The sequence below is a fragment of the Mixophyes fleayi genome, chromosome 6 (genome assembly GCF_038048845.1).
Source record: "Mixophyes fleayi isolate aMixFle1 chromosome 6, aMixFle1.hap1, whole genome shotgun sequence".
Lineage (NCBI taxonomy): Eukaryota > Metazoa > Chordata > Amphibia > Anura > Limnodynastidae > Mixophyes > Mixophyes fleayi.
Window position 1 is genome coordinate 151,275,918 of NC_134407.1, and position 27,288 is coordinate 151,303,205.

The 27,288-nt window shown below is 41.8% G+C and overlaps 1 protein-coding gene across 4 annotated transcripts in view; it reads right to left on the reverse strand.

Moving 5' to 3' along the window:
* Nucleotides 1–27,288, reverse strand: part of PHACTR3 (phosphatase and actin regulator 3) — a 245,832-nt gene that overhangs the window by 188,649 nt on the left and 29,895 nt on the right. For 2 of the 4 annotated variants that reach the window (XM_075176787.1, XM_075176784.1), the window contains exon 2: nucleotides 870–1,031. In XM_075176787.1, the coding sequence (XP_075032888.1) occupies nucleotides 870–1,031 (162 nt within the window). Of the gene's footprint in view, nucleotides 1–869; nucleotides 1,032–2,006; nucleotides 2,150–18,568; nucleotides 18,833–27,288 lie in introns of those variants that run through there. The other 2 variants (XM_075176785.1, XM_075176786.1) reach the window with 2 other exon arrangements.

The following is a 27,288-nucleotide window of genomic DNA, read 5'->3' on the forward strand; positions in this document are numbered from 1 at the left end:
TTACCACACCTATCAATTGTCATGATTGAGGAAGAGACATCAACTTAGCAAGTAGGTGCACAGTAAGTTTTCTAGGTGATGGGAGCTTAAACAAAGCACTCTGGAGGTATGACTTTAGTGTATACATATATTAGGATTACTTTTGGGATTAAGTATAACTGAATAAGTGGGTGTGATTTATTAAATGGAAAAAATATGCTTCCATTGTGCGTCCCGTGTTGCACAAATGCTCCTAATTATCTGTGTCATGCTCACATAGGCATATGCTAGGGCCGTCAATATCTCCCACAAAACATTTCCTGGGTATATTTATGTAAATTATCGTAACTTCATGAAGAGTGTCTACTTTTCCTACACAAATAACAATGGCAAAAAAAAAATCATATAATAACAATCTTATTACCCAGCAGTGTCCATTATATCACCAGCCACAAATGATTGCTGTAAAATTCTAAATAAAGACCCTGTTAAAAAGTGTTACAACTCTTTGTTTTACACTCTGTAAGTGGCAATGAAAGTTTTTTGTTTTTTTTCATTTTTATATATATTTTTTCCAATGTGCTACTTCTGTAAGTGGCCTATAAGATCCAGCAAACAGCCACACAGTCAAATGGGAGCTATTGTGCTGCTTCTACTAGAGGACATTGAAATGTGGCTCACCAGATTTCGCAGAACCAGAAGTCCCAGCATACCATGTCACTTCATCTAGAAAGTCACACACTACCCCGAAAAAGAATTAAAGTGTTTACTGCAACATCCAAAAAGACCAGGGGACAACTGCCCTCCTGCCACCCTATGTTAAGCTTTCTTTGGTCTTGCTTTAGAAATACAAGGGCACTCCCAATACAAGTAAATAATCTCACTCCCACCTGCAGATGACTGTTTCAACTTCTCACTTTTTTTTTTTCTCCACTTCCATGGTTTGAATATCCTGCCCAGCGTCGCCAGCTTGCTATTCCTCCTAGCAGGTGGAGTCCGCATCCCAGACATCAGATACTCCGTACGCAGTGCTGGGGACTGAGCCATCTCCTCTGTGTCCCAGATCAAGGGAGGAAAGGGAAACAGAGTATTAATATGAGAAATCCCCCCAATACACAGAGTATGCAGCCTAATAATTTACTCACCACACTCCTTTCCCAGTATGGCATATGTTTTATGATTTATTTAATATTTACTGCAATATCAGAAACATTACAATCCTTCCAATATGCTAAGTGCCAAAGCGGGGTATAAGTAATTTAAATTTGATGTGGACAACTTTTTCCTTATAGGGTTTATTCATTAAAAAAAAAAAAACAACTTACAGCATCCTCTGCATTCCTCAATCTTACAAAATAAGCCCATCTTTTGGATGAAAACTTTACAAACTAACCCCCACTGCCTTTGTTACCCCTTACTCTAACTATGGGTAGGGGGTCCCTAGAAAAATCAGACCACAACAAAAGATTTTTAGTAAACCATCATGATGCTGTTTTGGGCAATGGACCCAGGGCTAGTGGCCATAGTGAATAGCGCAGGAGCAGATGGATATGCCGACCTAGAACTCTACATGAAGCCTACTCAAAGTCAGGCCCTGCTTTGTGGGGGTTCTAATTTTTACAATCGTGGAGGATTGGGGTCACAGAGAAGCGACGTACAACTAAGATAAGGGTAATAAAGGAGGATGAGGGATAGATTATAACGTTTCCCACAGAAAATATGGTAATATCTTTGAGGAATACAGAGAGGATGTTGTGTCAGGCTGCCTTTTTTTGTTTTCATTTACATTATTGCAATTCTTGAGATATATCAGTGGAATACAGATATACAATGTAGAACTACGGGCAAATTCATTCTATAGAAAATACACTCAGAAAGTGTACATTTGAAAACAGCTTATTAATATGCGTACACAGTGTTTCCTACTCTTTAATACTAAAAATAGCTGTCCATGTTTGGAAGCAAATCCACATGGTGTTATGTAATATAGGATGTGATATATACAGAGGACTCATCCAGCCCCTTACATGTTTTGTAGCAGGATTGCCGCTTCCTCACAGGGTCTATATCAGCATCAACTTCACCTGTCTGGTTGCTCAGAAAAGGTGTAATAGGTCACAACCTCTGATATATCTCTAGAGACCTTTCAAAGACATCTTTGCATCTAGATCTATAAAGAAAGAGGAAAGCAGGTCTCACAGTCTATGAAATTATTTATGGCTTGGTGGTAGTAGTCTTCCGTCTGGTATGCAATCATGTAAAGGAATATCAAGCATGCATAGGCAAACCAACACAGGGTAAGCGTAAGATCCAATCTTTTTTATTTTAGCTGCAGAATGTGACTTAAAAACACATAGAAATAATGGAACGCTACAGAAACTGTATGGCTACCCATGAACCAATAAAGCCTGGATTTTAAACTTATCCATTGTTACTTTGCCTGCACACACTGGATCGTCTTTGGTACTTTCATCTAGATACAACAATAGTATAAGCGTGAGGAATGCAGAGTATGGAGGAACTGAAAGTCTTTACTTCTTTAAAATATATACATTTTAAAAAGTGATAAATTGTATTTTTACTCTATTTACAACATTTGCAGATTTAACCTTCATGCAACATGTTAAGGACATTGTTAACCGATGAGATCAAGTTCTTGTCCTATACATTTGCTGGGACACAGTTAGTACCCTCCAGTTGAACTTTGCAGAAAAGCAGGTTTTATGTATCTCTCAAGAAAATATAGTAAAATTTAAAAACAAATGATATAAACATTCAAACATACAAAAGTGACACATGTAATAAAATCAATCTACATATACCCTCATTATCTATAAAGTTAAACCAAGAAGTTTTTAGAGAATAACTGAAAAGCTTAAATCATTAAAGAGGGTGGTCTTGCAGAGGTAGCAGGCTGGACTTGACGTGACCCTTCATTGTTTTCACCACATACACTTTCATATGAATCTGCAAAACTAGGTGCAGAATGATTTCTAGGAACAGTTCCAAGGAATGGGAAGCAGGCATGCAACTTAAAATTAGAGATGGGCGGGTCCGGTTCTCCGAGAACCGAACCCACCCGAACTTTGGGTATCCGAGTACCGAGCTGAGCAGCTCTCCCGCCCGTTCCGAATCCAAATCGAGGCCGAACGTCATTGTGACGTCGTCGGATCTCGGGGCTCGGTTCTCGCGATACTTCAACATTATAAATACACGCCTCCACAGCAATCCATCGCCATTTGACAGAGGGAGAGAGCAGGGTGTAGTCACAGGCTGATTAGAGCAGAGACAGAGAATACAATATTGTTCTTGCAATTGCTCTAACCAAAATCGCTAGAGAGGAGAGGAGGATAGAGGTTTATTATTTTTTGTTAATATTTAGCACTCCCCAGTGCTTTTGGGTTGTCCCCCATAATTGTGCATAAATATTTCTGGTTGTCAAAAGTCATATCTGTCAGCAGTATCTACCAACTAATTTTTAGCACTCCTCAGTGCTTTTGGGGTATCCTCCCTAATTGTGCATTAATATTTCTGGCTGTCAAAAGTCATATCTGTCAGCAGTATCTACTAAATAATTTTTAGCACTCCTCAGTGCTTTTGGGGTGTCCTCCCTAATTGTGCATTAATATTTCTGGCTGTCAAAAGTCATATCTGTCAGCAGTATCTACCAAATAATTTTTAGCACTCCTCAGTGCTTTTGGGGTGTCCTCACTAATTGTGCATTAATATTTCTGGCTGTCAAAAGTCATATCTGTCAGCTGTATCTACCAAATCATTTTTAGCACTCCTCAGTGCTTTTGGGGTGTCCTCCCTAATTGTGCATTAATATTTCTGGCTGTCAAAAGTCATATCTGTCAGCAGTATCTACTAAATAATTTTTAGCACTCCTCCGTGCTTTTGGGGTGTCCTCCCTAATTGTGCATTAATATTTCTGGCTGTCAAAAGTCATATCTGTCAGCAGTATCTACCAAATAATTTGTAGCACTCCCCAGTGGTTTGCGCTCAGAATGGATTCAAAGCAGTCCACATATGATCAGAATGAGCAACCAGGTTCTGTCACCAGTCCTGATGTTAGTGTTCCCAGTATGTCATCTGGCCAAGGCGATGTGAAACAACAGAGTGTTTCCAAATTAGTGCAAAAAACAAAAAACAAATTTTTTTTTACTGTACTGTAAGGCATTAGAGGAGAATGTTTGCTTTGATTCACAAATGACAACAATCCCTGTGGAGAGTCCATCCAACAGTGGGATGTCTAATCGTGAGCATTCTTCTGATGTGTGCCTTAATAGCCCGAGTGTAGCCGGTGATACCCAAATTGAGGATGCCACTTTGGAATTAGAAGAGGATGAGGGGGAGATTTGTGTAGGCGACGAGGGCGCTAATGATGATGTTGATGATTATGATGCAGACAGATACCAAATTGCCTTTCTCAATTTCTATTTATATTCTAGATTATATAACGGCTGAATAGTTTTCTATTTTACTCCTAATGGAGAGAGGATCTGATGCAGACAGATACCAAACTGCCTTTGTCCATTTCAATTTATATTGTACAGTATATAACGGCTGAATTTATTAGTATTTTATACAAGTGGAGGGGGGCCTAGAGAGACAGAAACCAAACTGGCTTTCTCCATGTCAATTAATATTGTACAGTCTATAACGGCAGAATTTTTTGGTATTTTATACAAGTGGAGGGGGGCCTAGAGAGACAGAAACCAAACTGGCTTTCTCCATGTCAATTAATATTGTACAGTCTATAATGGCTGAATTTTTTGGTATTTTATACAAGTGGAGGGGGGCCTAGAGAGACAGAAACCAAACTGTCTTTTTCCATTTCTTTACATATTTAACTATAAGTGTAGGGTGTAATATACATCCAAAGACGATGGCTGCATTGCCAATATGCATAGATGGAGAGGAAGACAATCTGTTTTGTGTGTAGAATAAATGAAGGCCTACCAACGAAGAATTAAACTGTTTTTTTGGATGATTTATTACCTCAACAATTAGATTACTTATCTCTAAAACAGTTGGAGCACTAAATTGGGTTATTTTAGGCCCAAAAACATGGATTTTCCAACAAAATAGGAAAACAAAACCAAAACCAAAACCAAAACACGCAATGGCGGTTTTGCAAAACCAAAACACGACGGTAATCCAGATCCAAAACCGAATCCAAAACCAAAACACGGGGGTCAGTAACCATCTCTAGGTGGACAATTGTGTGGGTCGCAAAAGAGGATGCATCATTAAAGAACCACTAAATCCAAAAATTGCAAATTTCCTATGTGCACCATGAAGGTAAAATACATTGTTCAATGTTACCCTGACTTTCGACTGCAGTTCTGTTAAGATGTAAAGTATAGCAGCCTGGAGAGCAGGTGCCTCTGAGGTGCACAGCAATTCTAGGGTGTGAGAGGGGTTGATGGAAGCCTATCACTTTAGAAGCCATGGGCATGCCCCAAGGGATATGGAACCTGCTCCATGTACCTTGGGGCGTGACCATGCTCTTTTTGTCTTGATTACCTCTGGGACAAACTTGGGAGGTATGACTTTACTGTATATGTATATTGGGATTACTTTTGTTTGAGCCAGAAAACATATGCTCCCACAGTGCATCTCATGTTCCACATATTATCTGTGTCATGCATACATAGGTATGCACTAGGGCTGACTGTAGGAATGAGATGAAATGTGTCCAGTGTGACAGGATGGATCTGAAAAGATCCCTCAACGCATGCTCTCTCCTCTCCAGTGGGTCTGTTAGCACAGATCAGAGCTGCTTACACCATCCTGAGATGTCATTAGCTATAGAGGGCATACTCTGAAAAGCTAGCCTTTTAAAGCTTGGTAAATAGTGCCTTTTGCTGTCCACATACACAGCTATGGGGATAGCTGCTGTGGATGATAGTTACCCTGATGTCTGCACCATTCCATGTTTAATAAATAAACAATAATAAATGGTTCCCACTGTCTTAATGGGATCTGATACCAAAAATATAGTGAATTGAATGGCTCCTGCATCTGTATATTAATCGAACCATCCACACAGTGAGCTTTCCACCACATATTGTTAATATTATATACAAAAAAAAAAACGTCTGCTACACTGTCCCTCTTGCCAACCATTTCCAAATGTTATCATTCACAGTGGCTATCCTTTCACCATCCATAATATTTTTACCTTACCTTGTAAAAAGCAAAATTGAGACAGAAATAAGTACCGATCCTGATCTGAAAAAAATCCACCACTACTAGCCTATTAAATCTTTGGCTAGTTCCACCCAAGACCCATCCACAAACCTTTCAGTGTCCGTAAATTGGGGCAGTATTGCCAAAATAGGGACTATTGGGAAGTATACTTACTTTACCATTCTACTCCAGCTTCTACCCCCCTTTATCAGTTATAGATGTGAGGAAGTGAAAACCAGTCATTTGCAAGTGGAGGAAGGAGGGATTCTGAGGTGCACAGTAAGGGTATGTGTCAAACATGCTTCTGGTACAGAAAGACAGTCAGTGAGGTAAAGGGAAAACAATATATACCTATACATTGTGTTCTGCATATATTGGGAGTTTTCAGTGCGATAGGGTTTTGTCTTATATATCAAAGTTACCTTCAGTAAATGCTTCCCCTTGCACTAGCCTATTTTAGGAATATCACAGCAGTAGTTGTACAGCTGCAATACCTGTTGTGTCATTGCCAACTCAGGATTGCAATAAGTTAAGATCATTAAAAAGAGGTACAGGTATTTATTTTTATGTTTTAATCTAAGTGGAGTTGAAAGGTCAAATCTAGGCATTGAGGCCCACTTCTGACGCACACATCTGCAAAGTGTGGCCTAGAAACCGGTATGTGAACCCTTGCGGCTCTGGGCCAGTATCGCTCAGCTGCCCCAGTGATATTGATTTCTTTATCATGCGATCAGGGTTTAATGATAAATAGGCCCTCAAGTCATGTACTCAGCATAGTTAGATGCAGCAACACTTCTCCTTCAGTGGCCTGAGCCCTAATTGTATATAAATAAAGTAGAAAAGGTAACTTGAGACTGAACAGTAGCCGTCTTCTGTGTGGCAAATCAAGATTATCAGAAATTCTTCAAAATACTGATGTGATAACTTGTACTGTAATAAACAAAGTGGACAGCAATAATAAATATGAATAAGAAATAAATTGCAGAGAGCCTCAGCCGTGTTAAAGCTTCTTTACAAAGCAACTGTCTCCCCAAATGTCATCACTTCCTTTTTATCAACATATAGAGCCAACCCCCAGCTGTCATTCACAATATCTGTCATCTCTAATCTGTCTCTTGATATACAATTTGACAATCATCAGGCATGCAGACAATATATGGGTTAATATAGCTTGAGGCTCTTTTTTTCTCTATTCATGTGTCGGAAACTGGTCATTGATTTTAGAAAACCACTAGTGTTAAAAGACCATAGCTTCTCTATTTAATAACATGCTCATTTGTCACAGAGGATGAAATAAAACTCAGCAGATTTTAAACAATGCACAGTTGTGGTATTAATAATGTAACGGCCCTCCTCATAACTAACAGAAGTGTCCATTAAATAAATTGCTGAACAGTCTGAAGGGAAGGTGTCTGCACAGAGTACTATACATCACTGCAAATCACAGACATAATGGGAATTTATTATGTCCTTTCCCCCAGGTTTATAGACCCTAGCTCAGTAATTATATTTCTAAAGTGAGCAGAGGGCAGCAACCAGTACCTCCAGTTGTTGTGGAACTAGAAGTTCCAGCATGTTCTTCCACCCAAAGGTCATGCTAGACTTTAAATTGGTTGTCATACCAGCACTTTTTGTCTATAAAAATACTGTTATTGATGTATAGGTACAATAAAGAGAAACATCATGCATCAAGGTGAAGTGCTTACAATACAAAGGCTTCAGAGCATTTTTCACTTTCCAATACATGAAACATAGTGCATGTTAGATAGACACTGTTACATAAAACAAATGTCGCAAACGAAAACATGCTGGTCCACCAACTTACCATAGAAAAAAAAAATCATGGAATAAACATAACATAACCTGTAGTACTTGTCATAAACCCAAGTAGGTCAAATATCTCAAGTGTTTTTTTCTTTACCTGCCCATATGGGATTTAAAGGGTGTGTTAGCTTTTCCTAAAAATCACCAAAGACTCTTCCATTAGAAGGGATCCCAGCAAGACAGAAACCTCTTGACTGATTTCACTATATCCAACAATGTACGGGGCAGCACGGTGGTGTAGTGCTTAGCACTTCTACCTTACAGCACTGGAGTCATGAGTTCAATTCCAGACCATGGCCTTATCTGTGAGAAGTTTGTATGTTCTCCCCGTGTTTGCATGCGTTTCCTCCGGGTGCTCCAGTTTCCTCCCACATTCCAAAAACATACTGGTAGGTTAATTGGCTGCTAACAAATTAAACCTAGTCTGTCTCTGTGTGTGTGTTAGGGAATTTAGACTGTAAGCCCCAATGGGGCAGGGACTGATGTGAGTGAGTTCTCTGTGCAGCGCTTTGGAATCAGTGGCACTGTATAAATAAATGGTGATGATGATGATCTGCCTTGTTTATAGACAGATGTTTTAAAAAGTAAAAATTTAAGTGGTGGCATAGCCAGAAGAGACTTCGCTATCCATTGTAGCATGAATCTATCTAGCCATCAAGGATATCATTTCCACTATTCAAGAGTTAACTATCATCCGTTCTCTCTGTACTCTCTGTATCAATATTACCTCTCAGTAGTGGCAGTGTGAATGTATCTAGTGTTGGGTCCATGACAGATTGCACATATGACTATATGACTGTTCTGAAAAATGACTTATGTAGGTACAATCATGTCTCATGTCAGTGCTGCAATGACTGGAGCAAAGCAATCAAGTACAATGTTGCCTATTAAATTGAATATAAGCTCTATGAAAAAAGTTACATTTAGTTACTCTCCATATCTCACCCTTAACTATATTCCAAATCCCTATCAGCCTCCTCATAAGATCCTCAATGTTTTATATCATAGGGAAGTCTTTCTGCCATGTCTGGAAAGAATTAGAGAGATGAGAGTCCTCAGTAATTTGTAGCGTATGAGAATGTCCAGTGATCCCATACTTTGAGCTTTTTACTGATCATATAACAATGTCAAAATTGTTGACTTTCGCTGTGGGCTGGAAAACTGAATTGATTGTTTAAGGTAACTAGCAACTTGACCATAGTAAAAAATATCAGAAGAGATTAATGTATAAGATCTATATTTTATCCTTAACATCATTGTTCAGGGTATCTCCAAAAATGTTCTTGACATTTCTCTTTATTCAATTAAAATCCCTCCTGCAGCCCCCTAGAAAGAATTGGCATTCTTTCTAGGGGGCTGCAGGAGGGATTTTAATTGAGTAAAGAGAAATGGCAAGAATATTTTTGGAGATACCCTGAACAATGATGGTAAGGATAAAATGTAGATCTTATGCATTCATTTTTTAGAGTGTTCAGGGAGTATCTAATGTGTGTGTAGGATATCTGGAAACTTATCCTTAATAATAGCAAAGTTATTATTGTGTCTGAAACTATACTGGTTTATGTGGGGCACCAGTTCTCTCAATGAGGGATGAATCGTTACTGGCAATGACGTTGGGAGTGTGAACTGATTGTCTAGGTATTCATTTGTATAAGTGCTCTTATGTGCAATCCTATCAATGCATTTCAGGAGGAAAGCATGGTTATAAATGATCACATCTGGCAGATGGAAATGTCCTAAATGGTACAGTAAGCATAGTCTTTTGTAAGCAATATGGGGCTATTTTGCCAACGGAAGAGTGAATTCTTGCACTAGGACCTTTACATTTGCAATCTTGAAGAGTGACAGCAAAACTTGCTTAATGAAAGTAATGATTTTATAATTACCAAAAAGCTGCAGAGACATAGGTAAAACACCCACCTACCAAGTTCTTGCTTGATTTTATGGAAATGGTAATATTGTTGGGAACATATCAGAAATATATGATTATATAGGCTAATATAGTCTTTCTGGTAATAATTAGAGGTAAATCTCTAATGCCTAATGTGGCCTGTCCTGGTTCTATATGTCAACCTTATTTCCGAAACATTCCCTAAATTGAATCCATATCTTAAAGATATATGTCAATGTCTTTCATATTACTTATAAAATGAATAAGGTTGTCAGTAAATTATGCAGTCTTCAGCTCCATGAATCCAATGGTTGTGCTTTGGAAGGGTTACACAGATTTCTAGCTAAGGTTCTATGAATGAACAGACAAGGCGGGGAATAGTGGCATACCTGCCTGATTTCCTGATAGAGGGGAAAAGTATTGGTATTACTGCTGCTTATACATCTGCATGATTATGTTTAAAAAATTACCCGACAAACCAAAGGTCTTAAATATGGCAATACTATATTCCCACATTGCCAAATGATTTTTAGGCATCATTTGTAATTACAGTATTATAATTTATGGGGTTTGATTTTCACTATTGAAAAGAGACCAAGACTTTGCAAATGTTCCTAACTGCTTCCCAACCTGGGGGTAAATGTATCAAAGTGCGAGTTTGCCAGCGTGTTTAAATCGCGGCAAATCGCGGGTGTTTACCAGCGAGTTTTAAAAAAAAAAACCTGGAAATGTATCAAGCAGCGATTTTGACACTCATGTTCAAAATCGCTGGTCATCTCTGGCGATTTTGAGCGATGTAAACACTACCGAGTTTAGCTAACTCTCCAGTGTCTGGCAAAGTCTCCTGTGTTGTAACAGTGAGTTGTAAACACATCACTGTTACACTGCCCTGTCATACAGCTGCCGGAGCTCCGGCAGCTGTTAAAATGTTAAAGAACAGATAAAAGCTCTTCCTACTACCCCTGGGCTGTGGGTAGTAGGGTAATAGGGTAATACGGCGGTAAATAGTGAAAAAAACAAACTGACACCAATTTTGTTTGTGGAACTACAAGTCCCAGCCAGCCAGGTTGCCCTAAAAACTGTGGCCATGCTGTTGCTTGTATAACTACAAGCACCAGCATACCCACAGCAGCCAGGGCATGTTGGCACTTGGAGAACCACAAGTGCCAACATGCCCTGACATCTCTGGCTTGCTGGGTCCTGTAGTTCCACAAAGAAAAAAGTTTACAAAACAACAACTCCCTCATAAACACCACATATATTTATTAAAAATAAAAACCCCACAATAAATACACTACCCACCCTCTTTTTTACCACATCTATTTAATAAAAAAAAAAAAAAAAAAATACTTACCAATGCTGTCTTCTTTCTTTTTACCAAGGGTCCATGGCGCCCTAGGCACATTTTCAAAATCGGTGCCCCCCCGCCCCGCCCGGCACATTTTCAAAATCAGCGCCCCCACCCTGCACACTTACAAAATAGTGTGTAAGTGTGCAGGGTGGGGGCGCCGATTTTGAAAATGTGCGTCTTTTCTTACCTGCTTCTAACTTGCCTCCTCTCTGCTCCGTCTTCTCCCCTCCACTCACTGACACTGTCGGGCCGTGATGATGATGTCACGCCCGACAGTCAGTCAGTGAGTGGAGGGGAGGAGACGGAGCAGAGAGGCGGCGGTGGTGGTGAGCAATAGTCCCTCCCCCCCCTCCCTGTGGATGTATCTGAAGCTGTGTCGCGGCCGTGAAAGGTATGGTCAGCGGTCGCCGTGGCGCCCTCCAGAGCCCGGCGCCCTAGGCAACTGCCTAACCTTGCCTAATGGGAGCGCCGGGCCTGGTTTAGCATAAATAGCGGGGGGACCTCACGCTTTTTTTAAAAAAAACTTTTATCTGTTCTTTAACTTTTTAACACTGCCAGGGCAGTGTAACAGTGATGTGTTGATACAACACGCTGCTATCAAGCAGCGTGTTGTATCTGGCGTGTTTAGAAGCAAACTCTCCTGAGTTTGCTAACTCGCAGCTTCATACATTGTAGACTTGTATAGCTGCAGTGGCAAACAGTGGTGAGTTTGATCTCTGGCGATTTTGCAAGTAGAGATTTTGACAGAAGCAGAACTCTGGCGATTTTGTATGAAAACTCAGCTTCATACATCGGCGAGTTTCAACTCTCCCGAGAAAATCGCTGGAGTTGCAAAATCGCACTTTGATACATTTACCCCCTGACGTTTGTTTATAAGTGAGGGTGTAATGGATGCCAATCTATTAGCAAGTATTTAAGTAAACAATTTAATGTCCTATTTGATTAGTGAAATTGGTCTTTAAGATTCTGGGTACAGTGGGTCTTTGCCTGTTTTCATCATCATTTTTATAGCTAACTCTAGGTATTGTCCCTTTTCTATGACAGCATTAAGACATATTATTTAGAGTAGGTACAACCTCATCTCCCATCTGTTTTGTAATATTCTCCATTGAGTCTATCTGGGGTCTGGGTGCTTTACTTCTCCATTCACAGACGTTACTGCATGCTTTATCTCTAGAAAGCAACCCGAGATATCTGGGGATTTTTATTTGACATTAATTTACATATACATTTTGTGGCACCTATGTAGTTAGGAATATGTTATCTTAGCTTATGTTATCTTATGTTATAGTTGGTTTATATATAGTTGGTTTATATATGTTTTTCCAACTTTTGGGATAGCCTAATGTCTCTATTAGGATTAATTTAATTTCATATGTAAGCTGAGGTTCAGTGGAACCAGACCTCAGATATTGATATGGCGATCAGATGGGTTAAGAACTCATGATTGGGTGATTCTATTTCGTGTGTACATTCATGTCGATATTTTTGTTCAGTTTTTTTCATACAACTTTTATATATTTTTCATTTTATTTTATTGTACCCACATTACTGTGGGTTGGTACATATTTTGAGTAAGGAGACTGAGTCATTTAGGTACATTTATTTAATATATATATATTCACATTTTAGTGGATATCTATATACAGGAATTTTTATTCTTGCTGGTTATGCTATTTATATTAAACAGAGATCTTTTTAATTTTTAAAAAGAAAATTTATATTCATGTCCAATTGTTTCAATCACTGAAGTTCTCATGCACCTTTAAATCAATTTATTCTGGCTTTATTGAATAAATCTGCAAGCTCTGATGACGCTGTGCAAATCAGCTGCCAATTAGTGAATTAACGGACTGGAGGGTTTAAATGCTGAGACCTGAGAACCATATGAACATGCTTCTGATGAAACGGCATCTGCCGAGAAACGCGTTAAGCAGTTTACTATTGATTTTATACTTTGGACAACATATGCTTTTTAAATTTTTGGCACATATCAACCCCGGGGTTTTTTCATGCTTAGTAGCGCTTGGAGGATGATAAAATAAGATTGGCTCACGAGCGGAGTTACTCGTGATCACTTTGCCTGACAACATCAGCTACAGGCTAATTGTGAAGATTGGGAAATGACCACGTCGAACATCTAACACAAGGTATTCCCTCCTACAGAGAAGTAACGCTACAAGCGCTTTGAGGAAGACGCACCAGATTTGCTTGTGAGTAGAGACATTGTGTTCCATTATTTAAGAAAGGCAGCTGTATATCTATTACGAAGGCTCTCAACAAACCACGCTGAACTTTCAGTATAAGGCATTCCCGCTAAATAGAGAATATGCCTTAAGTGATAGTGATCACTATATCTTGTCTCTATGAGACACTATACTGTCATTTCCTAAGCAGAAGACAGAAGGGATTAGCGCTCCACAGCAGGTGTGTTGTATATACACACAGGTTCCCCCGTTATAGCTCAAAAGGCATATATATCGGGGTGAGTTTTTTCCATATGAACAGTGGAGCATGCAGAATGAAACAATATAACAAAGGAACTCCTTGTTCATAGTGAAGTGTTACCATCTTGTAGCTATACAACCCTGTTTGGAGTTTATGTTATCCTTTAATTGGCCAGATTGGAGCTGAGTGAACACTAAAGGACCTCATCCATACTACGAGGCGCTTGTTCTTATGAACATTTATGCTACAATTAATACAGCACTTTCTCTATATAACAATACAAGAATAGAGAGTGCATTTTCATCTACTAAGAATTTTTTCTATCAGCGCTTCCATCTATACTGATATTGTATACAGCTGCATTTGCATATAACTCCACATTGATGCTATATATTTTTATGTGTTTCTTGGGGTTGTTTATGGCCATAAACCATTGTGTATTTATTGTGCATTTATATTAATTTTATTAAATATTTTGTGTGGTTCACCTAGCGCTTTTTTCTATATCTTTGTTTGTATTTCTACATATGGGTTTGGAGCCCATTATTAAGCTGCTGGTGTCCATTTTTTAGGTCGTACTAGCGCCCAGTTGTGTTTACATATATATATTATTTTTTAGATCTGAAAAAAATCCTTTCACATTTTCACAGTATCATAAGCGGTCTGATCTGACATCCCTAACCCTAATAATATCCGCTCCATATTTGGTTGCATTGGGCATAAGTCCCAACAAAGATCAAATTTTATTAGCTAATCTAAAAAGCTCCCCTCTAGCTTTAAATATTTCAGCTTTGATTTGAAACAAGCAGTCACAGTTAAATTTGGCTTGCTGGTACTTGGCCCTTTTGGAATTGTTTTTATACCTCATAGTGAGCTAAGAAAAGTTTACTGCCAGAAAGATTCTAGGGGTTTACAATAGCTGATTACAAACTATTACTTTCACTCAGAGGACATTTTTCATTATTATCCAAGAGGTGTGTATATTGCTAATGTTGGATATTATCTCCACATTCTGTTTTAAGAAAATAGTGAAAATGACAATTAATGAACTTTGGTCAAGAGTGGCTTAACTTGGGGATCCGTGCAGGATACAATGTTGTTTTCAATTTGACTTATTATGCAAGTTAGTAATAACCAATCCTCGAAAATGAGTTATGTGTCTGTGTTGTGATAAAAAATTGTAAATCATCTGTCAGATGCGAGATTCTCCAAGCATCCATGACTCTTAATGCTTCTTCTATACAGTGAATTCTTCATGTCCTCTATCACTATATCTTTCTCCTTTCTTTCACTTAGCACCTTTCTCTTTCACCCAATCTTTCCATATGTAGTAGTCATTTTAAAGTCTATTATAATTATTAGACCCCCTCTCTGTCAATTCAGATACACGATTTTTGTAAAAGAAAATATTAAGTCATTAAGGCTATACACATTACACATAATGTAGGCCTAGCATAACTTTGCATTTCTTTGTAGGCGAATTGCACCCCTTGATATTCCGTGACCAAGCATTAGATAGTTTATATAAATATTGAAATGTCCCTTTTTGAGAGCATTTAATCATTTGGGATATAAAAAACGTATACATGTGATTTTGATCTTGGGTAACCCGATAAAACCGGGATTTTTTCACTTAGATATTGTTAGGAACTCCCAAGCCAGTACAATGAAACTCGGGGTCTGCCCTGAAGGCCCGGTGTTCGCTGAAGCCCATAGTGGTGGAGACAGACTTGGCCGCGGGCCGATAGGGGGTCGAGTAACATATACTGACTTAAGGAGAACCCAGGAGTGGAGTGATTGGCAGACAGTAGCGGCCAGGAAAACCAAGCACAGGTTCGAAATACAGGGACAAGCGAAAGGTCAGGGGCACTAGCGGAGGAGCAGAATCCGGTTTTCAGGCAAATGGTCAGGGTCAGAAGCGTAGGTTCAGTGGTCCAGGAACAAGCAAAGGTCATACACGGGAAGTCAATCAAAGGTAATAATAAGCAGAGTGAGAACAAGCAGGCAGCAGAACTGAGGACAGGACACTATAACCGGCAATGAGGCTCAGTCCTCATTGCCTTAAATAGTCCAAGTAGCCAATCAGAGAAGAGCCCTAGAAGTGTCCAGAGGCGTGACCTAACAGATGATTACCAGGTGACCAATAGCGATGTAGTTCAGCTGCAAAACATACCACCCAAAGACACTGCCTCCTGAACCTCCAGATAGCCATGATTGGCTACCGCCTAAGTAACTCTGCGCGCGCACGCCCGCCTATTGGCCAGCTGGCCGAGCGCCACGCCAGGGAGCCTGTAGCGTCCCGGTTGTTGCCCAGGCAACCGGGACGTGGAAACCGGAAGTGACGTCCCGGTTGCCGTAGCAACAGCCGGGACGTCATTAAGAAGACACAGGAGAGTCGCGGCGGTGCCAGCGGCCGCCACGAACTCTAACAGATATTTGCTCATATATAAGATGTAACTTAACTATTACTCAGAACAGTCAGTGTATAAGTTGCATAGCTAGCCATATCCCTCTGACAGAAACTCCCCCTAGGGATTCAGTTTCCACCCACAGTACAAAAACATTCTGGTGGGTTAATTGGCTTATGACAAAATAGACCCTTGTATGTGTGTGTGGTAGAGAATGTAGGGCCTGATTCATCAAGGCACGTGTTCAGAGCGCAACTCTAGTTTAGTATTATACGCACATGTTTAGGATTTGCGCACTCCCGAATTCATCAAGGCTGGGATCTCAAGATACGTGTGCTTTTGAAATCGTGGTTAGGTCTGCTGTGTTCTACTACACAAGACACTGCAGGATACACTCAATATTTATGTGGATTATAAATTCGCAAAAGAATGTACAGGAATTTTTTTTGACCAGAACTTAGACTATCCTATTAGCTGGAGCAAGAGATACGACAGAAAAACAGGTAACTTTGAAATGCCCAGAGCTGGATTTGGACGTCGCTGTGTGTGCTCGAGTTTGACCCCTACTGTAAATTCACTACGGCAAAACACCCCTTCCTGCCGAGTTCACTCCCCGAAATCGTAGCTTATAGTAAGTGCACTCAAAGACGCAGCGGACAGGGCTGCGTTCATGGTCGTATCTCCCGCTTGTGGGCATGCGCAGAGTGATTTTGTGGACGATATGCTCAAAATTAGCATATATTTGCCTTGAAGAATCAGGCAGGGGCTGATGTGAATGATTACATGTTCTCTGTAGAGCACTATATAATATGATTGGCGCTATATAAATAAATATTGATAGTAATAACATTGTGTTCTTTTCCGTGATCCCCCACAGGGATAAATCACTCATTTATACTTGTGTGCAGCCTTTGAACATTTCTTTCCCCTAGCACCATAACAATAACAGCTCTTTAAAGTCGGAAAATAATGTATTTATTGTTCATATTTCTGATAGCACAGTTGACGGTCCATGTCACTGATTTGTTTGAGTAAATAAATTGCTATGTTAGTAAAAGTGTGTTCTATAGTTTTTGTTTTTTTTAAACCTGACTTCCCAACACATTAAAATTACCAGTAATAGATGCAAGCTGCTTTGCACTTAAGCTTAAATGAAAAGACACCTCAAAGGAATATATTGAAATACATATATCATGACATGAGTTAAAAGGACAAGTTACCCATAAAACATTACTTTTTTGTTATATATGAAGTATGATGCTGAAATATATTGTTCAGTGTTACAATTCAAATACAGTTCTGTTAAAATGTAAAAGACAGAATTGAGAGAGAACATGATGGGCATATTTAAGTATAAACACTTCAGATATTTGAGCTATATTATTCATTACAGCCAAACATAGCATGTGATATATAGTATATGTATATGTAGATATTTGATTAATCACAGTGCTCTAAACTCCACATCATTTGATATATCTAGAGTAGAACTGTAACTTAAAATTTTAGCACCTGGTGCAAGAAGCAAAACTGTCGCCCCCCTAGATCTCAAATTTTAACCAAATGAACCTAAAATATTCATAAATTGCTCCCCCCCTTCAGCGTTGCATCCTGGGTAGTCACTCTTCTCGCACAGCCCTAGTTAAGGACCTGATCTAGAAAAATGAACACCGTTCTGAACCTCACATCTCACTAGATGTATGTAGTATAGGGCATTGGTGCCAATTTTTTAAAATAATTTGGGGTGCTGAAATTACCAATTACAACATGATGAAATTATGCTATACATAAAAATGATTAGCGGTGGCAGTAGCACAGATATTGCCTAAGCACACACTGGTGACTATGGTCTATCTCTGAACCTCTCGCCTCATCAGATAAGTCCAGTAAAGGGGACACCGCTCAGAACCTCACATCTCATTAAGCATATGTAGCACAACACAGTTCTGATTCTTGTGTCTCATCTGATACTTCTAGAACAGAGAACACAGATCTGCCCCTCCTCCCATATAATATGATAGATCTAATGTAGAGGATCATGACATGACAACAAAGTTTTTATTCCCACATGTAACTAAATATACATAGATACTGCAAACAATCTTGAGCAGAGCTTTTAAATGACAGTTTATATATACCTAAATAGAGGGCAGACCAATGTTGGAAGACTTTTCCATTCTCGGGAAATGTAAACAATTTCTGAATTAAGCAGCTCCTTTTCAGTATTGCAGTATGAAAACAGATATTTATTCCAGTTCAGCAATGTGCAGAATGACAACAATTTCATCCTAGGCTTGGGGAGCAATGACCTAAATGATATAGAAGACCTCTCTCATCTCTCCTCCTCTTGACTCTTGGTATATGATGCAATCTGTGTGACCCTCACAAGCAGTAATACATCATCTGAATTTAATATATTTGATCTGACAATATGCACAAGTAACATGTGCATTACATTACCCTAGCACTAACCTCAGTGAAACATTTGCAGCTCTCCAGAATAGCACAAGCTGGATGTGGATATTCCCAGAGGCATCATCAGGAAACCCCAGTATTGTTCTTGTGACAGCTGCCAAGCAATCCAATCAATCAGGCCTATGCATCCTGGAAAGAAGGACCAGCAGATCAGCCAGCGTTAAACCCTCCAGCACGCAGTAGCTCCTTGATGTTTAGTCAGTTGCAGCGGTTGTCCCATCCTGCAGAATAATTTATTTCACAAAGCTGTCAGCTCAGTGCTGCAGAATTCTGTATGAAGAGGACTGCAGCCAAAATAACGCCTCCGGACGCCCAATCTCTGCATGTGTTTCTAGAGAGGATTCATCTCTTATCCATGCTTCTCTGGACAGGCTCTTCTCATTAGCCAAATAACTCCTGCAGTGCATCAAATGCCCTCAGTCCTAGATCCTCATGAATGGAACGACCTCCCAGGCACATATCCAGTCTCACATGCTTTCATCCTGGGCACAGTTAACATAGGATATAAAATATCTATCTCATGTCACCTTCTCCTGGAAATTCATGTCATTTGTAATGTAGTTTCAACTATACTGCATACATCATTATATGAGTCTATATTTTAAGAACACATTGGCGCTGATGCAGAGTGAGTGTACGTCAGTTTTCATATTGCCGTGGGGGAAGGAAGATGCGTAGAAATGAAGGGCGAGTACACTAAAGACGTGTACACGCAAATAGGGCTCATGCAGACCTTGCATCTGCTATCGGACAGGTACAACTGCAAATGTCGCTCATTTTTAAACCTGTAAAAGCAAGTGTGGTCCTTGCCAGCCCTCTCTTGGTCCCAATTGGTTATGACATTTTTAATTTCCTTAATCATGCACCGGTTAATTAATGTATCAGGGTGAGCCAATGATGATCTTATCCTATTTCCATAAAGGGATGTCCTGAATTTGTAACCTGTTATGGGTATTTATGGCAAAACTTCACTAGATTGATCCAAGCTAATTGCTGATTGGTTGATATGGTAACTATTTATGCACCTTCAAAATAAAAATTATGCAGGTAATATTATATTATCCAGGCAAACATGGATAATATTAATGTGTATATTTATGTTGATAAATACGCGGACACTGTAAAAATCACCATACCACCTACAAATGTGTTGAATTAGTCCACTATTCAATCTTGCTGATTTACCTCATGCCTAGTTTCCTGAACAGTGCAGCACCTAGGCTCGTGCCTAGTTTCTTGAACAGGGCTGCCCTAGGCTCATACCTAGGTTCCCGAAAAGGACTGACCTAGGCTTATGCCTTGGTTCCCGATAAGGGCAGCCCTAGGCTCATGCCTAGGTTCCCGAAATGGCCTGTCCTAGGCTCATGCCTAGGTTCCTGAAAAGGGCTGACCTAGGCTCATGCCTAGGTTCCCGAAAAGGGCTGACCTAGACTCATGCCTAGGTTCCCGAAATGGCCGGCCCTAGGCTCATGCCTAGGTTCCCGAAATGGCCGGCCCCAGGCTCATGCCTAGGTTCCCGAAATGACCTGTCTTAGGCTCATGCATAGGTTCCCGAAAAGGGCTGACCTAGGCTCATGCCTAGGTTCCCAAAATGGCCTGCCCTATGTTCATGCCAAGGTTCCCAAAATGGCCTGTCCTAGGCTCATGCCTAGGTTCCCGAAAAGGGCTAACCTAGGCTCATGCCTAGGTTCCCAAAAAGAGCTGACCTAGGCTCATGCCTAGGTTCCCAAAATGGCCTGTCCTAGGCTCATGCCTAGGTTTCCAAAAAGGGCTGACCTAGGCTCATGCCTAGGTTCCCGAAAAGGGCTGACCTAGGCTCATGTCTAGGCTCCCGAAAAGAGCTGACCTAGGCTCATGCCTAGGTTCCCGAAATGGCCTGCCCTAGGCTCATGCCTTGGTTCCTGAAATGGCCTGTCCTAGGCTCATGCCTAGGTTCCCGAAATGGCCTGTCCTAGGCTCATGCCTAGGTTCCTGAAATGGCCTGTCCTAGGCTCATGCCTAGGTTCCCGAAAAGGGCTGTCCTAGGTTCATCCCTAGGTTCCCGAAAAGGGCTGACCTAGGCTTGTACCTAGTTGTCTGATCAAGTAAAGCCAACTGTGTGCATGTCACTGCAACCAATAGAATGTATGCATTATACAAGTATTTCTAAATAATTGTTATCAGATATCAGGCAAACAAAACTGTATCTGTAAAAGCTTTTGAAAAATATAATTTCATTGTAAAACATATGAAAGTGCTTACTTAATTTTTCTGATGATTAAGTCATTTTGTGATTAAATGAGTATACAGCCCAGACCTTTTTTTGTGTTTTTGACCACCCATTAATCAGTGTGATCCTCCTAATGCAAATTAATAAAATGTGCCACAATTGAATAGTTCCGCTTAAAGATACCTTATTTGTCTGGATGTGTTTTTGATCCAGGTGTCTTTGTTTCTATTTTCTACACAAATTTCCCCTTTTTGTATGAAAAAAATGTGTGTGGCTCCAGAGTATATAGTAATATATCGGATGGATGTTACATATATACTGCTTTATATAGTTTGTAGCAGTGTATATATTGTAAATTGCGATTTATGATCATTTATAATTCTGCAGAAGTCTGTATTTAATAAATCTGAAATCCCCCTCTTTAGCCATTTTACCTACTGAGAGGTATAGTTCCTCATTTATTTTATCCAGACATTCCTCATGGTACTTTCAGTAGAGCATCTACTGGCTGGACAAGAATAACAGTCAGGTAGCGGGTGTTTCAGATAACTTTGAAGTTTGACAGCAGAATATGAACATGCCACCTGTAGTCTGCATAATTAATATTGTATTGCTTTGCTTTTAACGTCACGATTTCAGCTTCATATCAGTCTTTACATTATTTACCAGATTCATTGGTGTGTTTTTGTCTAAGAAAATCAGCTGTAGCTCTATCAAATCATAGGGAGAAAATTAATAATACAAGAACCCCATTGTGACCTGAGCTGGTGATTACACAACAAGTCATAGTATCATTGTGTCATTTCCAAAGTGCTTCCTATCACCATCTTATTCATTTTTATGTAACTGTGCTATAAAACAGCACATGAAATAGAAAGCATATTAAACGCTCTGCATGGGTTGACAGCTGATGTTAAGAGTTGACAGATGTCAACAGGTCTGAATTAATATTGGGGCTGGTAGAGAGAGTTAGCTGTCATGTCATTTTTTATTAGATCTTTTCAAATCCATTATGAAACTGTAATAGCTGTCATGCACTTTAATCAACACGAAAGGCACTGGGCAAGTCACAATGTTGCGTCCTAAATTTACAACTTAAATTCATTCCTTACGTTTCTCACATGAAGTACAAACCAGCAATAATGACAGCTGCATGTCAGCCTTTGAAAACCAATAAGCCTGGGGTGGAAAGTAGTATGCCCCAAAGACAAGTACACAAATGTGATTGACTGAGCCCTGAGAGCAACATTAATCCCACACAAAGATCCCACCCCCCTATAACAAGCCTGATGTCCCACAGAATCAAACCCATAATACTTATGGCTTGGCCAGCAAGATCATATGCAGGCCCTTTGCAAGTGCTCCACCAGTTTCCTGGCAGCCACAACTTTCAGTAAGTAAGAGTGCAGCTTCCACTCATATTACCACAGTCTGCTTACTACTTACTTCTGTGCTGCCACAACCAGGGTGTCACGCCTGAGGATCTGTCTGTACCTGGATTGGGTTGTGTCTCTGGAGCTGGAGTGGTGACTATGTGGGCAAAGCTGGGTGGCCTGATAATGTTCCTCTGCATGTAGTGAAAGGACTGATGCCAATGAAGAGCAAACAGGAACTGGATTGCTGGACCGGACTGTAACCGGATTGCTAGAAGTGAATCACTGTAACTGGAGTGCTGGAATCGAACTGGAGGCAGAATGCAGACTGCACTGTCAGAGCAGGATTAATAGCAAGACTATAGTAAGATCGATAGCAAAGTGCTGGGAACCAGTTTGGATTGCATTGGTAACAGGGATATGCTCCAGGAAGTCCTTTTATAGTTGTTGATTCCTGTTTGGAGTAGGGGTGAGCGGGTTCGGATTTTTGAAATCCAAACACCCCCGAACAGTGGCGATCCGAGCCCGGATCCGAGCACTGTTCGGGGATTCCCGCCCAACGCAAAACTCAGAATGAGGCAAAACGTCATCATCCCGCCATCGGATCTCGCGAGATCTGGATTCATATTATTCCCCGCTTCCCGCTGCCATCTTCACTCGGGCATTGGAGAGGGAAGAGGGAGGGTGTGTGGTGGTGTCCTCTGTCCTGCTCAGTCCAGTGGTGCTGTCCGGTGCTCTGTCCTGCTCAGTCCAGTGGTGCTGTCCTGTGCTCTGTCCTGCTCAGTCCAGTGGGGCTGTCCTGCTCAGTCCAGTGGTGCTGTCCTGTGCTCTGTCCTGCTCAGTCCAGTGGGGCTGTCCTGTGCTCTGTCCTGCTCAGTCCAGTGGGGCTGTCCTGTTCAGTCCAGTGGTGCTGTCCTGTGCTCTGTCCTGCTCAGTCCAGTGGTGCTGTCCTGTGCTCTGTCCTGCTCAGTCCAGTGGGGCTGTCCTGCTCAGTCCAGTGGTGCTGTCCTGTGCTCTGTCCTGCTCAGTCCAGTGGGGCTGTCCTGCTCAGTCCAGTGGTGCTGTCCTGTGCTCTGTCCTGCTCAGTCCAGTGGTGGTGCTGCCATAATTCCAGTCATGCTGTCCTGTGTCCAGTCCAGTGGTACAGCCATTTAAATCCAGTGGTGCTGTCCTGTGCTGCTTAAGTCCAGTCCAGTGGTACTGCCATATAAGTTCTGTCCAGTGGTACAGCCATATAAATCCAATGGTGCTGTCCTGTGCTGCAAAAGTCCAGTGGTGGTATCCTGTACTGCATAAGTCCAGTGGTTCTGCCCTGTGCTGCTTAAGTCCAGTCCAGTGGTACTGCCGTATAAGTCCAGTGGTACTGCTGTATAAGTCCACTGATCCTGCCGTATCAGTCCAGTGGTACAGCCGTATAACTCCAGTCCAGTGGTACTCCCCTGTGCCGCATATAATTTTTAAAGGCTTTGCCGAGTGTGTGTGGTTTAGGGGTACGTTCTCTTGTGCTGCATATAATGGAGAACAAAAATTTGGAGGATAAAGTAGGGAAAGATCAAGAACCACTTCCTCCTAATGCTGAAGCTGCTGCCACTAGTCATGACATAGACGATTAAATGCCATCAACGTCGTCTGCCAAGGCCGATGCCCAATGTCATAGTAGAGGGCATGTAGAATCCAAAAAGCCAAAGTTCACTAAAATGATGAAAAAAAAGAAATTAAAATCATCTGAGGAGGAACGTAAACTTTCCATTATGCCATTTACGACACGGAGTGGCAAAGAACAGCTTAGGCCGTGGCCCGTGTTCATGACTAGTGGTTCAGCTTCACACAACAATCTAAGCCCTCCCCCCCCCCTCTAGAAAATTTAAGAGAGTTAAGCTGTCATCAAAAACACAGCAAACAACTCTGCCTTCTAAAGACATGGCATCACAAATCCCCAAGGAGAGTCCAAGGGTGTTGGTGGTTGCAATGCCTGACCTTCCCATCACTGTACGGGAAGAGGTGGCTCCTTCCACCATTTGCAGCACGCCCTCTGCATATGCTGGAAGGATCACCCACAGTGCAGTTCCAGATTTTGATAATGAAGGTGTCAATGTTGTACACCAGGAGGAGGATATTGATGTAGCTGGCGCTGAGGAGAATGTTGACAAGGAGGATGCTGATGTGGTTTGCTTAAATGAGGCACCAGGGGGGGGGGGAAACCGTTGTTGTCCATGGGATGAAAAAGCCCATCGTCATGCCTGGGCAGAAGACCAATAAATCCACCTCTTCGGTCTGGAATTATTTCTATCCCAATCCGGACAACAAATGTATTGCCATATGTAACTTATGTAAGGCTGCAATAAGCAGGGGTAAGGATCTTGGCCACCTAGGGACATCCTCCCTTATAAGTCAGCTGAAGACCCTTCATAATTCTGTGTTTAGTTCAGGAACTGTGGCTAGGACCGTCAGCAGTCCAGGGACACCTAAATCCCTTGGTCCTGTTGTATCCACACCAGCAACACCCTCCTAGTCAATTTCCTCCTCGATCCGGATCGGAGGTAGTCCTGCAGGCCATGTTACCGGCATGACTGAGTCCTCTTCAATCCGGGATTCTTCCGGAGGATCCTGCAGCGCTACGCCTACTACTGCCGCTGCTGCTGTTGCTGCTGGGAGTCGGTCATCTTCCCAGAGGGGAAGTCGTAAGACCGCTACGTGTTTCACTAAGCAATTGACCGTACAACAGTCGTTTGCCATGAGGACGAAGTACGACAGCAGTCATCCTTTGGCAAAGTAACTGCGGCCTTGACAGCTATGTTGGTGTTAGACGTGCGTCCGGTGTCCGCCATCAGTGGAGTGGGATTTAGACGGTTGATGGAGGTATTGTGTCCCCGGTACCAAATCCTGTCTAGATTCCACTTCACTAGGCAGGCGATACCCGGGATGTACAGAGAAGTACGAAAAAGTGTCCTCAGTGCTCTGAAAAATGCGGTTGTACCCACTGTCCACTTAACCACGGACATGTGGACAAGTGGTTCAGGGCAAACTAAGGACTATATGACTGTGAAAGCCCACTGGGTAGATGCATCGCCTTCCGCAGCAACAGCAGCAGCAGCATCAGTAGCAGCATCTCCGAAACGCCTGCTCGTTCCAAGGCAGGCAACGTTGTGTATCAGCGGTTTCAGTAAGAGGCACAACGCCGACAACCTCTTAGAGAAACTGAGGGAAATCATCTCGCAGTGGCTTACCCCACTTAGACTCTCCTGGGGTGTCACGGGCACTAGGAGTCTTTGCCCAGGATATCACCAGATGATGTACCAGAGTAATATAGCTGGTACTATGGTCCTCTGGTAGCAGGGTGACAACGGAACAGGAGAATCAACAGATGGTGAGAGAATGCTCAAGGAAAGTCTATGACTAGCTGCAACTGGTAATGACTTAGATGTATGAACACGAGGAACCAGATGGACAAGGAAACGTGAGGAGAGTTAGTGGTCTGCGTACAGCAAGTTGTATCACTGCTATAGTGAGGAGGAATGTCCAGGAGTAGAGAGGAGGTAGTGAGAGTCAGTGGTCTGCGTATAGCAAGTTGTACCACTGTCTATAGTGAAGGAATGGATTCCAGGTGCAAGTAGGTAACGGGGAAGTCAGTGGTCTGCGTACAGCAAGTTGTACCACTGCTTAAGTGAGAGGATACTTGAAACTGGTGCCAATGGGAAACAGGAGTCAGTGGTCTGTGTCAGCAAGTTGTACCACTGCTATATATATGTGAGGAGGGGCACGAGGAGATGAATGTAATGCAGAGGATACACGGGGCACACGGAACTTGATCCCACGATGATATCCACAATACAATACTAACTGACAAGCGCTGCTTGAAGTATACAAAGTCACTAGAGCGATCCAGGTAATAGGAAACAAAGTCAATAGTAACAATAGCTTCAGTAGATAGAAGACTCCGGAGATGAACACAACACAGTCCAGACGGATATGCAATACAATAGCAAAGTCAATGGAAAGTATGCATACCGCGGTTCAGGAGAGCAGGCTGTCAAGGAGACGTGCAGGGATACCTGAACGGCTGAACGCCGGCAGGAGGAGAGACCACTGGAGGATGGAAGCGGTAATCAGATTGGTGCAGCGCACGGAAGGTAACCGGTAATCAATGGAGCAATACTCAGGAAGCAGTAGTAAGTAAAACTGGAAACATGATGAACACGGGAGAGTTGAGGCTGTCTGGAATCCGGCAGAGTAGCGGAGGCAGCGGAGGGAAGGTACGCTGAACACAGGAGAGTAGAGGCGGTCTGGAATCCGGCAGTAGTAGTGAAGGCAGCGGAGGGAAGGTACGCTGAACACAGGAGAGTAGAGATGGTCTGGAATCCGGCAGCAGTAGCAGATAGGAATCAGTGGAGAGCTGACACGCTGAACACAGGAGAGTTGAGGCGGACTGGAATCCGGCAGCAGTAGCAGATAGGAATCAGCTGAGTGCAGACACGATGAACACAGGAGAGTTGAAGTGGTCTGGAAACCACAATCATAGTAGACAGGAATCAGCTGGAGCTGAATACACGAGGAAACACAGGAACACCTTCAGAGGCTCATGGGGAATGAGACTCCAAGATTAGGCCCCCAGGTAATGATCACAGGTGGTTTAAATAGGGAGGGTTGCCTGATCATCCAATCAATTAAAAGCAACAGGTACTGAAGGTTTCATAAGGGCTGCACATGCGCAGACCCTCAGGATGGCGGACGGCCACGGTTCCTGAACACAGGAGAAATGGCACTCACAGTCCAGTGAGTGACATGGGGATTTGTGGTGTCGGACAACGCCAGTAACATTGTGCGGGCATTACATATGGGCAATTTCCAGCACGTGCCATGTTTTGCCCACACAATAAATTTGATGGTGCAGCATTATCTTAAAAGTGACAGGGGTGTGCAGGATATGCTTGCGGTTGCCTGCAAAATTGCGAGACACTTTCGCCATTCTGCCACTGCCTACCGAAGACTGGAGCACCATCAAAAACGCCTGAACCTGCCCTGCCATCACCTCAAACAAGAGGTTGTGATGCGCTGGAACTCCACCCTCTATATGCTGCAGAGGATGGAGGAGCAGCAAAAGGCCATTCAAGCCTACACAGCCACCTACGGCATAG